Source organism: Molothrus ater, chromosome 10 (assembly GCF_012460135.2).
Source record: "Molothrus ater isolate BHLD 08-10-18 breed brown headed cowbird chromosome 10, BPBGC_Mater_1.1, whole genome shotgun sequence".
In the NCBI taxonomy this organism is placed as follows: Eukaryota; Metazoa; Chordata; class Aves; order Passeriformes; family Icteridae; genus Molothrus; species Molothrus ater.
Window position 1 is genome coordinate 6,762,967 of NC_050487.2, and position 14,902 is coordinate 6,777,868.

Consider the following 14,902-nt stretch of genomic DNA (forward strand, 5'->3'; position numbering starts at 1 on the left):
TTCAGTCTTGGTTCTCCTCTGAAAGTCTAAACTGGTTGAGGTCTGTTCCATCCCAGGGTTCTGAAGTTGTCCCTCTGCAGTATTTTAAAAGTCAACATAGAGCACAGCTGGGTTTAGCAAACCCCATGGACCAAGGATGGTGAAGCTCCCTGTGGGCTCGGGTTGCTCTCTGTTAGCAGACTGGTAAGCCTGAGTTAAAATTTCCAAGCAACTCTGCATGAAGCCTTTTTCTCCAAAACTTGATGGGGCTGTAGTGACCTGTGCTGTTTAACAGGCTTAGTGCCAAGTGTTCCTTGTGATCAGCCATGGCAGGAGCCACAGGCAGGCACTGGTTGCTCACAGAGGCCCTGGGTAGCCTTGTCATTGTACATGTGCATGCAAACCCAGAAATCCTGAGTCCAATTTTAGGGGCCAAAGTGTAACAGAAAATGTGCAATATCCACTATTTTTATTCCAGAAGTGTGGTTTAGGGGAGAACATAAAAGGAGAGGGTTTGAAGGGTGTTTTCTTTCTGGTTTTAGTTTTGTGGTTAGTTTTGCTAAATGATGGTGCTCCTTCAGGCTGGGTTCTGTATCTGCTCAGTCAGCAGCTATGGCTCAGGGCTTCTAACTGATTAAGAGTTTGCAGTAACTGAATGAAATAAGGGACAGCCCCTTGAAAGAAAGGACAAGCGGTCGTCCTTAGTGTCTCAAACATGGTAATCAGTTGCTGTGGCTAAAGCCTGAGAAATTCTGCAGACTGAAGACAGGAAATTGTAACTAAGGTTTCTACCCTTACTGTGCATGGCTTAGGGGTTTGAATTATGCAATACCCATAAAACTATGCAGTACAATGTGGTGCATGCAGCTGCTACCCATGTACCCTCTGCCTGCATTGCTTTGCTTCAGCAGTTTATCTTCAATAAGTATTACCTTTTTAATCTTACATTTTTCCTTTCCCACTGGATAGTTTATGTAATTTATGCATATTTAGTGCTTGGTGACAGTTGAAACTGGGATGCATTCAGCCAAGAGGACAACAGGGAAAGCAGAGAGCTGATTATGGATCCTCCACTGTCTGCTGCACAGGTTGGAGAAGATCCCCAGGAGCTCAGTATGACTGCTGTGGGCTGAGGGATCCTGCCCAGCTGTGCATACACAGCCATTGTGGGCACGTCTTCACCTGTTTCAGGGAAAAGTTCTTTCTCCTAGGACTCTGAACACCACACACAGTTGCCTGGGTACATATTTATTGCCTTCTACAGAGGGAAAAGCTGAAGGAAGCTTGGGAACTTCCACAAGAAACAAGTAACCTTCAATAGTTCTCCAGTCCAGGTAAGGTCAGCTGGACTGAGAGCACTGACAGAATCACAACAATGACCTCCACTGAGTGCCTTCAGAAACAATGACTGTGCTACATTTGCTGCCTTGGGTGCCTTGATAGCTCTTGGGGACTCATGTTTTCAAGCTTATCTTGGTAAGCACTAGAGCTAGATACTTTATGAAGAAATTAAAATGGAAATTTTCATTTGACTTCAAGTGTTGAAGTTCTTTGGTGGAAAACCAAAAAGCACAAGGCTTGTGATAAACTCACAAAAGTTCTTAGAAGTAGCATACTCCAAAACTTTTACTTAAATTCCACCTACACACTACAGAAGTGCTAAAAAAAAATGTATCAGATCCTCGTGGATCTGAAGTCCTTGCTCATTCATCATCAACTCATCTGACTTGCACCCTGTAGCTAAATTTAATACCAGTCCTTCATGTTCCATCATGAAACTGCACTGTTGTTTGCTTTTTGTTGATGTAAATCTTATTTATTATATCACAGAGAAATGCTGAAAGGGTTGTTTGCTCAGCAGGGTTCTCTTGGTGCTACAAGCTGAATCATTGTATGCTGTATTAGCAAAATCTTTTTGAAGGCCAGAGTTTGAATGGTTTATTTAGTGTGAAGAATGTGAAGAACTATCCCAAGTACATGGTCTTGGTGCTTTCTAAATTGTTTGGTGTTCTTCCTGGCTTCTGTCTAACTATATTAGTCGGATATTTGGCAATTAACATATTTTTATGTCAACCATGGAGTGGTGGAGCAGAGTGGAATGGGGTCTTTAAGTACGATTTGATTACATTGGTTTTATGATTTATGTCTTTATCATGTGTGGAGAATGCCAGTTCAAAAGACTTCCACAAATCCTTTACCTTCCAGAGCTTCTAATACATTTTTCTTTAGGATGTAGAAGTTTAGCAAGGAACTTGAGATAAAAATCTGGCAGCCAGTTATACTCTACTGAGAACTCCTTTCAATATTCCTTTCCTCCATCAGACTCTCCTAATTTGCAAATGTCCCAATTCTGCCATGGGAGCTGTGCCTACCTGTGAACATGGCTAGTCTTCAGGCTTCCAGAATGAAGCCTGGATGGAATCACACAGAGGAGAACTCTTGCACATCCAGAACAGATCAACAGTGGCGGATATGAGAGTCGGGATCTTTTTTAGGATTAACTGCAACTTGGCTCACATTCCACACACACAGAGCATGTTAAGTATTTGAAATGAAGAACGCATTGTGCTTCTCATGTCCTTTCCATGACACTGCACATAGGAAAAAAGTGAGATGGCCTTTCCCAAAATTGGAAACCTTCAGCATTCCCATTTTTTCTAATTTTTTATAAGAATGGAATTGTGATGCAGTGTGAGTAATTAATACACAGAGTATTTTAAGTCAGTATCATGCTGAAAGAAATGGAGCTTGTGGTAGTATGTACTGGCATCCTTCAGTTGCACTGGAGGAACAGAGGATTTTGTATAGGATTTTTATTAATTTTATAGGATAGAAAATACAGTAATTTATTTTTTTTCCTTTTTTAACTCGGATATTTTTTTATGTCTGATTTTCAGCGAGGATCACAAACTAGAAGTAATATATACTTAGCTGTTATTAAATTGTAATTCCTTGTTTCCTTCCATGAATCATCTCTTTCAGAAATTGTGAATCCCTCTTTCCCAGAACTCTATGAATTCCATGATTTTCACCCAAAGTCTTAAAAGTTCACTGTAGCAGAAGTGACATGTATTAACAAACTTGAATATCAGGACCAAACCAAATGTGGAATGAGACAAAAAGCGTCCATCATGTCTCACCTTGGAGGAGACAACAACTGTTTGCCTTCCATTCCCTCCAACCTTATTCAAGGTGTATGACTTATAACTGCACTTACACTGTGCTATTCTCCACAAAATTTGTATGATCTTTTTCCAAGTGTGGAAGTGCTGCTCTGGCCACCCACCAGCATCCTCTGCCCATGTTCCCTAGATTCTTCCCCTTACCTCTTCTCTCATGCTTAGTTCCCTGGCAGAGGCCCTCTTGCTGAGCTTTATCCAGCAGCAGAACTCTCTTGCCAACCCACAAGTTCTCACCTCTCATAAAGTTCATTTCTTTATTGACCCTCCAGGTCACAGGAGCCCTCTCTTTCTCAGGCACACATTTGCTTCTCTCCCTCTGTGCTCCTAGGTAGCTCCATTTCTTTCAAGCTCCAGGTGTTGCATTCAAATTAGAGTACATTTCTGGGTGGCTTGTATTTTGGAAAGTCGCTGTTTCTCCCAGCTGTGATTCCTGTCTACAATCCCATTTTTCTGAAATGCTCCTGAAACTTCTTAGCACAAGATTCGATTTAAAAATAAGGCAGGTTTGCTAACAAAATGAAAGTGAAACACAGCCAAGTTGCTAAAAAACGCTTTAAAAACAATTTACCAGGAATTCCTTAGCTCTTAGGTTCACTTCTTTAGTGAAACACAAAAAGATTGTCTACATGAGAGCCAAATATACATTTAAAAATGCCACCCAGACTTCCTAGCTAACAGACAGTTTTGAAGACAACTTTTTTTCCAAACCTCAAAACATAATATTTTTTTCAAATCTAAAAGAAGAGAAGAGTTCCTGCCAGCCTTTCTTACCACAGTAGAATTGACCTGATTTACTGCTTTCATTTAAGCTGGTGGGTATTTGCAAGAATTTTGTAACTTTGAAAACTTATTGTCTGTTACTGAAATGCTGATGTATGTGTTTGAATACCTGTTTTAAGGTACTCTAGTTAGAAAAATTTGGCCTCAAGCAACATAACCAGATGATCAGTTTCCTAGTTCCTCCTTGTGCCTTGGCGCAGGAAAGGAAAACACTTCCTCTTCCTTCTGAGGGCCCCAGACTTCCTGTGCCATCTATTTATACAATTGTTGTAATGAACCCCAAGTTAACCAGTTCCTCTCCTAATTTAGCATGGGCTTTACATCTTTTTACTTCATGTATTTATAATCCACATGCAACTTCTCTTAAAGTCATGCTCACAGCTGCTTTTCACTAAAACTGTGTTTGGAGTGTCTTTCGCAAGGAGTTCTCTTGGCCAGATGGCATTAGTTGAATACACCAGATACAAAGGAAGACCAGATTATCTGGTCAACAGCCATACAAAAACCTGTTGAAAAGTTCAGGTGGTTGAATTTGGAAAGGGGATCACAAGATTTAACCAAAGGCTAGTGATTAAAGGCATTAGTTGTACCTGTCCTTATGAAATGAACAGCCTAGAAGCCAGTTCAGTATGAAAACAAGAGCAAATTGTAGCTGGTTGTGCTCAGCCATTGTACTGTGAGCATACAGAGGACTGAAGGAAATGGAAAACTGGAAAGACATGCAGAACTGGGGGCAGGCTCTGGGGGACAGGAGACACTAAGACATCCCATGGGAAAGAAGGTTCACAGCTGAAAGGGCTGGAGTCAGAAGTGGAAGGTCTGAAAGTTGTGGTTTGGGATGCTGGTGAAATGGCAGGGAGGCTGGTGAAAAGCATGGTCACGTTCAGCCTTAGCCATGCTCTTCAAGGGTTCTGGATCTGGATAAAGGAAGCTGGGAGATTTGCAGAGGGCTTCCTGTAGTCACAGAGTTTGGAGAGGCAGGAGGCCTTGCAGGTGTCTGAGCCCAGTGTTGCCCTGGTTTTGGGCTGAGGCAGGATCAGACACTTGCTAGCTGGCTGTGAGGAGTGCCTGGGTGCATGGCACTGCTGTCCCTCAGGGCCTTGCAGCACCTCTGGTTGCCATCTTCTTTAGAAGAGAATTTAAAACTTGTAAGTCTGCTGTTGTGACATCTCCAGGCTGTCCCTTTGCCAGACCATACAAGTCCCTTTCTTCTGAGCTTTCTGTGTGAAACCCATTTTCAAGCTCTTCAGTCTTTCTTGGAAATTTTCCTTGGGACTTTCTATGGTACTTTATAAGTACCATAGTTTATGGTACTTATAAGTTCCATAAGAATTGGTGCCCCAAGCTGGCCACAGCAGTCCAGCTAAAGCTTTATGGTACTAAGTACAGCAGAAGAATTTCTTCTTGCATGTTGTATGACACTCTCATTAATAGATCTTGCAGAGACTTCTGCTTTGCATGTAGCTTCCCATTATAAAATTGCTGCTCAGTCTCTGATTCACTGTTCTCCAGATTCCTGTGTAGAGCTCTGCTGTTTTGTGGGCTGTTCCCTAAACTGCATACATTCACTAGGTGTTTTCTTTCCATATGTTGTGGCTGCCATCAGCACAAAGCTGAGGTATCAGCGGGGATGATGGAAGAATCCCCACGGAAGGAGAGCCTGCCTTCCACACCTCCCCGGTGTCCCATGAGCCCTGTGAGCACATTTCTGGGGATGTGGTGTGTTGCTATGGAGATGACACTTGCCATCTCCGTTTATAATGACTTGAAACAATTCACTGTGCAATTAAAACAAGATCTCTCCTGTGATAACCCTAAGGAAACAGTTACTTAATAAATGCAGGCAGGGGGACGGGAAGTGGATTTCATTGTTGGCTCTGCTGGGGTGGCTCCAGCTTGCTCTGTGCTGCCCCATCCTGCTTTGGTTTGTTCACAGTGCCCTGTTCTGCCTCTGCTTCCTGTCTCAAAATCCAGAACAAGCTTGTGTAAAGTTTAGGCTGCATTTTGCCTCACCCCTGTCATCCAGTGCAGCTGTCTGGAGAATGTTTATTAATAGTTTACCATCAATCCAGTTTTTCGTAATGTGCTCCACAACCATCTACAACCTGACTCAATACCTATACTCCATTATCCACCACCACTTTTCCTTCCCCACCTATAAACCTTTGCTACAAGTTCAAGTGGGAAGAAAGCAGATGTCCTAGCAGATGTCCCAGATTTGGGCTGCTTTCCTTGCTTGCTGGCAGAGACCAGCCCTCAGGGGGGTCATCCAGCAACCTGTGCACTCACAGCAATGTTACTGAACCAGACTTTCCTTGTTCAACTGATGCTGCTCAGGCATCATCCCTGCAGTCCCAGGCAGCGCTGGCTGGAGTCACACCACAGGCTCAGTCATGGTCCTCTTGCTCTGTGGCTGGGAGCAAAATAATGAGCTGTTGGATTTGGAGAGGCTCATGCAGCACAGGCGGTATCTGAGTACCTTGCACTTGTGTGCCAAACAACATGACTATTGTTTGTCATGTAGGCTTTGTTCTCATCCCCTCCCCAAGGGGAGAAGCCAGTGCAACAAAATCTTGCTTTTACTGTTCTCTGTCCCATTTCAAACAATGTACAGTGTTTGCTGTGCTTCTGTGCAGAGGGAGGCAGCACAAAGCAGGGTGCCCTGCTCTCTTGTGGGGAGTGGGGATGTTTGGGGGTGTTTGAACTGGGAGGAGCTTGTTTCATAGTGCAGGCAAAAGGCAGAGAGGGCAGCTGGGCATGGCTGTGTGTTGGAGGGGTGCAGCCTTTCCCGTACACTTCCTCTGTTGAGGTCCTTGCAAATAATAACAATTATAATACAAAAGTAAATGAATGAGAATAATCAAATGATCTTGCTTTCAGACTTTCATTATAGCTGAGCTGATGTGTAGCAAGGTGGTGCCACTGCCTTTTGTGGTGTGGGGAAGGATCCTCAAGCACCCCCACCATGAGTGTGTGCTGAGCAGGTTTGAGGCTGCCCATCCTTCCCTCTGTACTTGGCCATGGCTGGTTGGAGCTCCTGACCCTGCTGGTTCCCCATTTTCTTATTTTAGCTCTCACCTATCTCTGCGCAGCTGCTCGGGGCACATGTTCAGTTCTTTGCTGAATTCTGTCTTAAAATATGAAATGCTGTCCTTTATTTTACTGTGTGCCATGGGGAGCTGGTCCCTTTCCTCCTGACTGGACTTGGAGAAGGTGGGCTGTCAGAGGAGCTGGCACTGCTGGAATGGAGGCTGCTTCTCTTTGGGAATGAGCATCTGGATTCAGATGCACGCAAAGCCCAGCTTCTTGACGTGGCCACAAATTCCACTTATCTGTGAGGGTGGAGAAGGGGGGCTTCACCAAGAAGGGTGGCTGGGTGCAGTAGGCCAAGTTAACAGAGTAGAAGGGGTGTGTGACAGTAGGGCCTCTCTGCTCATGTGTGCACCCAGCCAGGCTGCACGAGAGCTAGGGCTGACCATGCCGGGGAATTTGAGCTGGAACATAGACTTTGGAGTGTGCAGTGAGTTAGAGGAAGGAGGCCTGTTGCAAAATACTCCTTCTTCTGCTTACTACAAAGACCAGGATGGTTTCAGAGACTGAACTATCCTTGGCAGAAAAAAGTGCTAATTCAGCCTTTCCTACCACTTCTATCAAGACTCTGTTTGGCCTTAAAAGTGCTGTTCATGGCTGTCTGTCTTCTTGCAGGCACCCTGGGAGAGCAGGAGCTGAGGGGCAGAACAAGGCTGAGAAGACAGTGTTTGGGCACTGAGAGTGGCAGGAATGCTGTGTAGTAACAGGACAGGGGCCTTCAGACACAGTCAGGGGAGATCTGGGGAAGCAGGCAGGTGGGCAAGTAGCAAAGGAAATTGAAGGAGGAGTTTGGAAAGAGAAGGAGTGGAGTAGGCTGCAGTGATTCCAGAGGTGAAAGAGCACCGACAGCAAAGCTTTTCTCCTACATAGCAAACCCTGACTCTGTTTGTCCTTGTGTTTTAGGGTCTCTGTGTGTGCTCTTATGGGGCTGATGCCTTTTCCCAGGTACCCTTTGGCGTAGCTTAGGGCAAAGCAGGCCACCCCAAGTCTTGTTTCTCATGAGCTCCAGCCCATCTGCAGGTGGGGGCTGCGGGTGGGCAGAAGGCAGCCCAGGGTAATCCAGAGGATGAAGTGTGGGTAACACTGCCATGGGCAGGTCACAGAGGCTGAGTGTGCTGCCACCCCATCACCAGAGCTGCTAACGGTGCCCTCTGGGCTGCTGGGGGGGATGCTGGACAATGAATAATCACAAAAATGGGGACTTCAGAGAAGAAGGTACTGCTTGGAAGATGAACAGAGAAGCATGGAAGACTGGTTGAACTATTCCAGGTCAGTTCCAGTGCGGCACTGTGACTTCAGGACATGGATACATACAATGGATTAGAGCTGTTTATTCTTGATGGTTTTCCCTGATTCCCAACCTTCACACTTGGCACCAAGAAGCAGAAGAGTCTGGGAGGACCAGACACTATTTGCATTAATTGGTGTAAATAAGTTATTCTGAATGTGCAGAGTCTGTGCTGGTCTAGAAGAGCAAGATTTGACCTATACTGGGTAGGATCATGAGACGTTTTAACCAATGATTTGTTTCAACGTCTCTGGCCTCACAAAAATATAATCCAGTGTTTGCCCAAGGATTGCCTTCATGCTGAACATGATATTTTCCAATGTATGAGAATAATAAATCTTGTTAAATGCAGAAACAGTTATGTGAAAGACAGAAAAGGAGGCTTTACAGGCAGAGCTCTCAAAAACATCACCCATGTCTGTTGTGAAAATGTGCCTTGCTAAGCCTCTAAAGACATTCAGGTGTAGCTAAAAATGAAAGGTATTTTTAATGGCAGGCCTGAGGGCACTGATGACTTCAAATGCAGTTCACTATTGAAAGCACTGTCCCAGTTTCTGGCCTGAGATTTTATTCTTTAGGAAAAGTTAAAAAGAAATCTTGTTAGTGCTAGGACTCACTGAAGACATTTTTCTGTGTTCTGCTGTGGTTTTTGCTCACATCTTGCCTGTTTAATTTCTTGGATTTTCTGCATTCGCCTTTCAAACAAAAAAGTTCACAGAGAATAAGAAACCAAGCAAAGAAAAATGGCAAGTAAATAAGCTTGTTCAAACATGTATTGAAACTTTGTATGTGTTACTTTTTACCGGCAATCATTGCAATCCCAAAATAAATTTAAATACCCTGCCTGTTAGTCAGAGGCAGAATGTCTGTGTAACATGTTATGTCAAATTGGAGTCACAGCTTTAATTCCTTACTAATTAACCATATTTCCTATACATAATTTTAGTTTTATGCATGCAAAACAGTGCCAGCCAAGCCTGCCATTGGGGTGATCAGGTCTTCCTTCAGATTGCCCAATTGCGAGCAGTTCCCAGTGTTGATCTTTTAAGTCAAGAACAACAGCCTTGTGGGGATGGAAAACAACTGCTCTCTACCATTCTGCCCCCACTTCTTGATCTTTTATGGCAGATATAGACAGGGTTTGGTTTCTGTGGGAAAACCTTTTGTCCAGAAGGAACACCGTGCCAGGAAGAGGGTACCCCAAGGAGAAGGATCAGAGCTTTGGCTGTACGTTGCTGTAGCCTTGGGATTGGATGGCACTTCAGCACAGTTTGGAAGGTGATGCAGGGTCCTTTCCCTTGGTCAGAAGGTCTTTACTGAGCCATGAGAGACCATGTCTGTCTTTGGTAGGGTCTGTGGTTGAAGCAAAGGGGCAGAGCTGCAGGGATAGCAGCTGTTCCTGCAGGCAGAGTCACTGTGCCAATGTGTGGATATAATTACACTGAAGCTTTGGCTCTGAACACCTCTAAAACCTTATCCCTCTGTTTGGCCTCTGTGGATAACCAATTGCTGAGATTAATGGCCAGGGTGTGCTTGAGACAGGTTTCGTCACAGAATTCAGCTGGCACACACAGTGTCATGCCATGTGTGTTTGCAGTCCTTGCCATGCTCTAAACCTCCATCCCAGCATTTCTGTGTGGGTGGCACCTTGTTTCATTTGAACCCAGTTCTGAGCCTTTGAATCCTGGAAGGGATTCTAACGTCTGGATTTAGCCATGTTTACCTTGCAATTTCACAGAAAAATCTTCCTGGATACCAGAAAATATAACACAGTCTAGGGGCTTTGAGCTCAGTAAAGGAGAGAATACAAAGATTAATCCAGGAGAATTATTTAAAATCTTCCTTTGCTGTGAACCCAATCACCCTGAACCCAGTGAGAGAGTTCTTCCATTTGGCTTCAGTGAGTCTTTGAGGTTGGTGTCTGTGCTGACTCTGGCTGGAATGTGTTATCTGTTTGTTTGTTCTGCATAGAGCCCGTGGTCAGATGGGCAGCAAGACCAGGGCAAGTCCTCTTCTGGGCAGCAGCAGTGGCTTTTTCCTCCCTCTATGGCTTTGTTTTTCCTTCTGCAAGTGGCAATATTTGTGTGGTAGGAAATCCATGCCATGACTACCTCTTTTGTTTCAGGCATCAGAAGGTGTTCCTGTGAAGTATTTTCAGAACCTGGAGGAACTGATAGAGTATTACAAGAAGGAGAACATGGGCCTGGTATGGCACCTCAAATATCCAGTGCCACGGGAAGAGGAGGAGGCTGCTGATGAACTGGAGGAGGACACTGGTAAGAAACCCATGATGTGACTTGGTGATGCAGACCCTTGACTCATACCTCTTGACTGGAGATAAGCAGTGCAGGCAGGAGATTAGAACATGTTGTGCAATAAAATAGAGCAGAGCATAGAGAGGCCTGAGCTGGCAAGGCCCTGTGGCAGTGAACCCTCATGTGTCCTGTGGTACAGCACCTGGAGCATCAGTTTAGCTCACCTGAGGGAATACACTGAGACCCTCTGTGGAAGTCTACTGCATCTGGTGTGGGAGTGGTTAATCTGCTGTCCTTATCTGGACTCCAGCTGTTTATGTCCAGCCATCTCCCAAACCTCTGCACCCTCTCTCCTTGTCCTGCATCTGTAGGCCTCTCTCAAAATAGAGATGCTCCCTTGGGGCTTGAAGCACATTTCTCTGCTGTGCCATGCACCTGCAGCTGCTGAGGGGCATCTGAAACCACTCAGCTGCTCTGCTCCAGGGGACATTGACAGTCCAAAGCAGAGGGCACAGCTCTGGCAGTGGCAGACAGTCTAACTCCATGTACAGAGGCAGGTGTATGATGAAGAGGTGTGATTGGCATCATCCCAACTATTTTATATCAAATGCTACTGTGGGCTACTGACACTCACTGGTTTCAGATAATTCCTTGGATTTTTCCTGGATCACCCCTTGGATATGTCATAGTTCTCCTACAGGAAGGTCACGTCCACAGAGCCATCCTTCCTGTCCTGTGTGATGTCTGTCTGGAAATGATAAGCACTGCAATCGAACTTGTGTAAATGACACAATCCCCGGGACAGGCAGACAGGCCCTGTGAGCTAGGGCAGACTGATGTGCCTGTGCAACCCAGAGTCTGTGTAACCCTTTGATGGAATCCACTCTATATCTAACAGGAGCTGGAAGATTTTGGTATGCAATTTTCTGGAAGAAATAGAAGAAAATTTTGCAAATCTGCTCAGGAAAGATATTCCTGGCTTTTGGCCAGTTGTACTGAGCCTCCAGCTCCCAGGGCTGAGGAGGGAACTACAGCAAAAATAATACAGAGAGAGGCAAGTAGCAGGGAATGAAGTTCTATCCAAGACTAAGAGCCTTCAGATGAAGGGAGATTAGCACTGGATCTGGGCTGCTCATGTACAGAATTTAGCTTTGTTAAGGCACTTTGTGCCATCATGGTGGAGCCACGTCAGGCCTACAGATGTCTGATTATCTTACATGTGAAACTGCAGAGGTGGAAGATGGGCACCCTGCAGATTACCCACCCATGGCTCAGTGCTGTGGTGGCTCTGAATCACTGCAGCAGCCCAGAAGCAGCAGGTCAGTCCTGGGGGTCTTTTTGTAATGCAAATTCCACCATTAGGAAATAACCAAGCAAAACCTCACAACTCAACCAGCTACAATACAACATGTGTAATAAGCTGTTGGAACAATTAGTATGAAAAGAAAGGTAAACATGGTTGGGATCAGTGGAGATGAACCCACTCTTCTCCAAGGAGAGGGAGATATGATAAGCAGCAGGAAAATCCTTTTTCCTTCCAACTCAATGTCCACAAGACAAGGCAGGATATTCAGCCCCTATACACTGGGTCATGGGGTCTATTTTCTCCATCTCTGCTTACTTTTGTCATTTGCTTCTTTCCATTAGCAGTTTCTGGTGCTCCTTCCATCATGTCCCTCCATCCTTTCTGCCTCAGTAGCAGATCCCCATGATAATGGGAATGACATGGGTGAGGTACAGCTATGTTCTCTAAGCATTATATTCAATTTAACAAATTAACCTTCACAGCTGCTGTGCAGATGGGAGAGTCAAAACTGGCCAGGGCTCACGGCAGGCAGAGACAGAGGCATGTGCTGCCTGCACGTGAGGTTCAAGCCTGACACTTCATCCCACTGCTCTCACACCACTGCCATCCCTGGAAACACAGGTGGGCCAGTGCTGAGCCCTGAGCTTCCCAGCTCTGACATCCTCCACAGACCTGTCAGAAGAGATGGCATCTGCAAAGACTGCCCCTGCAGGGTGGGCTCTGCCCTGCCTGGGGTGAGGGACAAGAGATCCAATTTCTGTGCTGGAATGACTGTGCCTTTCCTTTCCTTCTCGCTAGACCTGGTACCCACACCTCCTGTCCTGCCCCCACGCAACATCCTCATGGCACTGCCGAGCAGTGAGACAAAGGAGGCCTCTTCTCTCCCCGAAAACTCACGGGTGGCAGACGTGAATAAACTGTCCCTTTCTGAGACACTACTCCAGCGACTGCAGTACCAGGACACAAGCAGGTAAGGAAGGACGAGTGACAGGGCTGCTGAACCAGCCTTCAGCCCAGTTCTGTGCTTGCTGGGCCTCTGTGTTTGGAACAGCTGAGGATCTGTTTGATTCAACAAGATTACCTCTCATTTATACCACCAAATAAAGAACAGAATCAGATCAACATTGTGTGCATTGACTGCTGTTTACAGTCCAGCTGTTGTCTAGAAAAAAATAAATTTCTGAATTATTAAAATCACCCATACACTTTCTCCACTGAGGTATAGTTTTCTAATATAAAGGATGAGTAATATCTGAGAGAACTTGGATTATTAGCCATGTGGCTAAACAGTGGGAATTTGAGAAAAATAAGAAAGCTGTTTGATATTTGGGAGTAGAGAGAAGAGCTGGCTTTTGACCTGTCTGTTTACTTCACAGTGTCTCTGACGAGCATCTTAAACTAATCCAGGATTACCTGCGAGTTCACATCATCAGTGACTTTGAGATGGTGCAGACTGGCTCAAGCAATCTTCCTCAACTGAAGAAATTACTTACAGCTCTTTGCAAAGGACTCTTCAGGTAAATAGAAGCTGGTTTTCAGAGTGTAATGCAATAACACTGTAGTCTAACAAAGGTTCCACATGCAAGCATTCAGAACCCTCATTTCTGGCACAGGAAATTGCCTTGCCCTCAAAACCAGTATATTTAGATGTCGTGACCTGTGATTCTGGTCCAAAGATATGAAATCTATATAGAAGGGACAGCTCTGACAATCAAGTTTTCTTCTAGGTGGTTTCAGACAGTAGAGTATTATATTTTATGCTTTGTTTAGAAAGAAACGAAACAAAAAATGCACTTACCGATTAACTGCATAATTTGGTAATGCATAAATGACACCCACAGGACTGTCAAGCACAAGCCATTTATGGAAACAAGCACAAATTAGTGTATAACTAGATTTTAAACACTGATTTTCCTTCCCACTAATGCACTGTGAACTTGAAGTGATTCCACTGATGTTGGTGAAGGCCAGCTGAAATGAAAAAAGGAAAAAGCCTAGACTCTTGACTCTACAAATTTTACCTTTCCTGTTTGAAGAACTTCCATGTCACAAATAGAAAAACTCTGACAGGGTGCTAGAACATTGCAAACCTCCTTCCTTCTCTGGTGGAAGGATGTTATTTCCCCCTTGCTGATTGTAAGCAAAGGGACCAGCCCAAACTTGTGCAGAGCTCTTGGAGCACTCTGTAGCAGAGGGCACGTATCTCCACACTTCTCTCCCTGGCTTGCCATACCCTTCTGTCTGGTGTATGCAGAGGTGAGGCTGGTTGTGCTGCTGGCCTGATCCTGTTCTCCTAGAAGCCAGCTGCCCACAGACAAGCCCCTCTGAGGACTGAGGACAGATTGTTCCAAGAGCTGCCCTTCTGCACCCTGCCTGAGCGTTTTGCTTCTCTACACGCAAGGGAGGTGGCCAGATAAGAATAAACCTGAACAGTGGAAGCTCAAATCAAATGAAATCACAAGTGAGAGTCTTGTGTTACTAAAATACCTCTGGTGCTGCTGTTGTAATCATGTTTGGTTTCTCCCATTTCCAACTTCTTATTCTACTAAAGTTTATCTGGGTTTCACAACCCTATTCCTCATAAATGCATGTGGGGAAATGAAAGAAAGGAGATGCAGTAAGGCTATAATTCCCTCAACTCCCAGGACATCTTTAACATTTCCAGATTTTCTGTAGTATTTCTGGCGACTTTCCATTGCATGTGGACACACAGGCTTCTGACACTTCAATGAAGATCACTAAAGGTATTTATACTGTCAAGAGAAGAAAACAAAAGAAGTTTAAAATGTAATTAAAACCACCCTATGGTTTTAGTGGGCTTGAACACCCACAGGAGCTGTTCCTCCTCCTCCTCACACACAGCCTACATGTTGCACTGTGAACAGAGGGCACTTTTTCCATGGGAAATCACTCCTGAGTTTCTTCAAACAGGTGTTGTGGTGTTTTCAAGAGATGGCCTGCACATCACAGTAAATATCCTTTCACTCTTCTCAAACTAAACTTCTCCCAATGTTCCTGCAAG

At 44.9% G+C, this 14,902-nt stretch overlaps 1 protein-coding gene across 2 annotated transcripts in view; it reads left to right on the forward strand.

Moving 5' to 3' along the window:
• Positions 1 to 14,902, forward strand: part of INPP5D (inositol polyphosphate-5-phosphatase D) — a 56,429-nt gene that overhangs the window by 20,973 nt on the left and 20,554 nt on the right. For both annotated transcript variants that reach the window (XM_036389032.1, XM_036389033.2), the window contains 3 exons: positions 10,445 to 10,595; positions 12,679 to 12,850; positions 13,257 to 13,397. In XM_036389032.1, the coding sequence (XP_036244925.1) occupies positions 10,445 to 10,595; positions 12,679 to 12,850; positions 13,257 to 13,397 (464 nt within the window). The remainder of the gene's footprint in view (positions 1 to 10,444; positions 10,596 to 12,678; positions 12,851 to 13,256; positions 13,398 to 14,902) is intronic.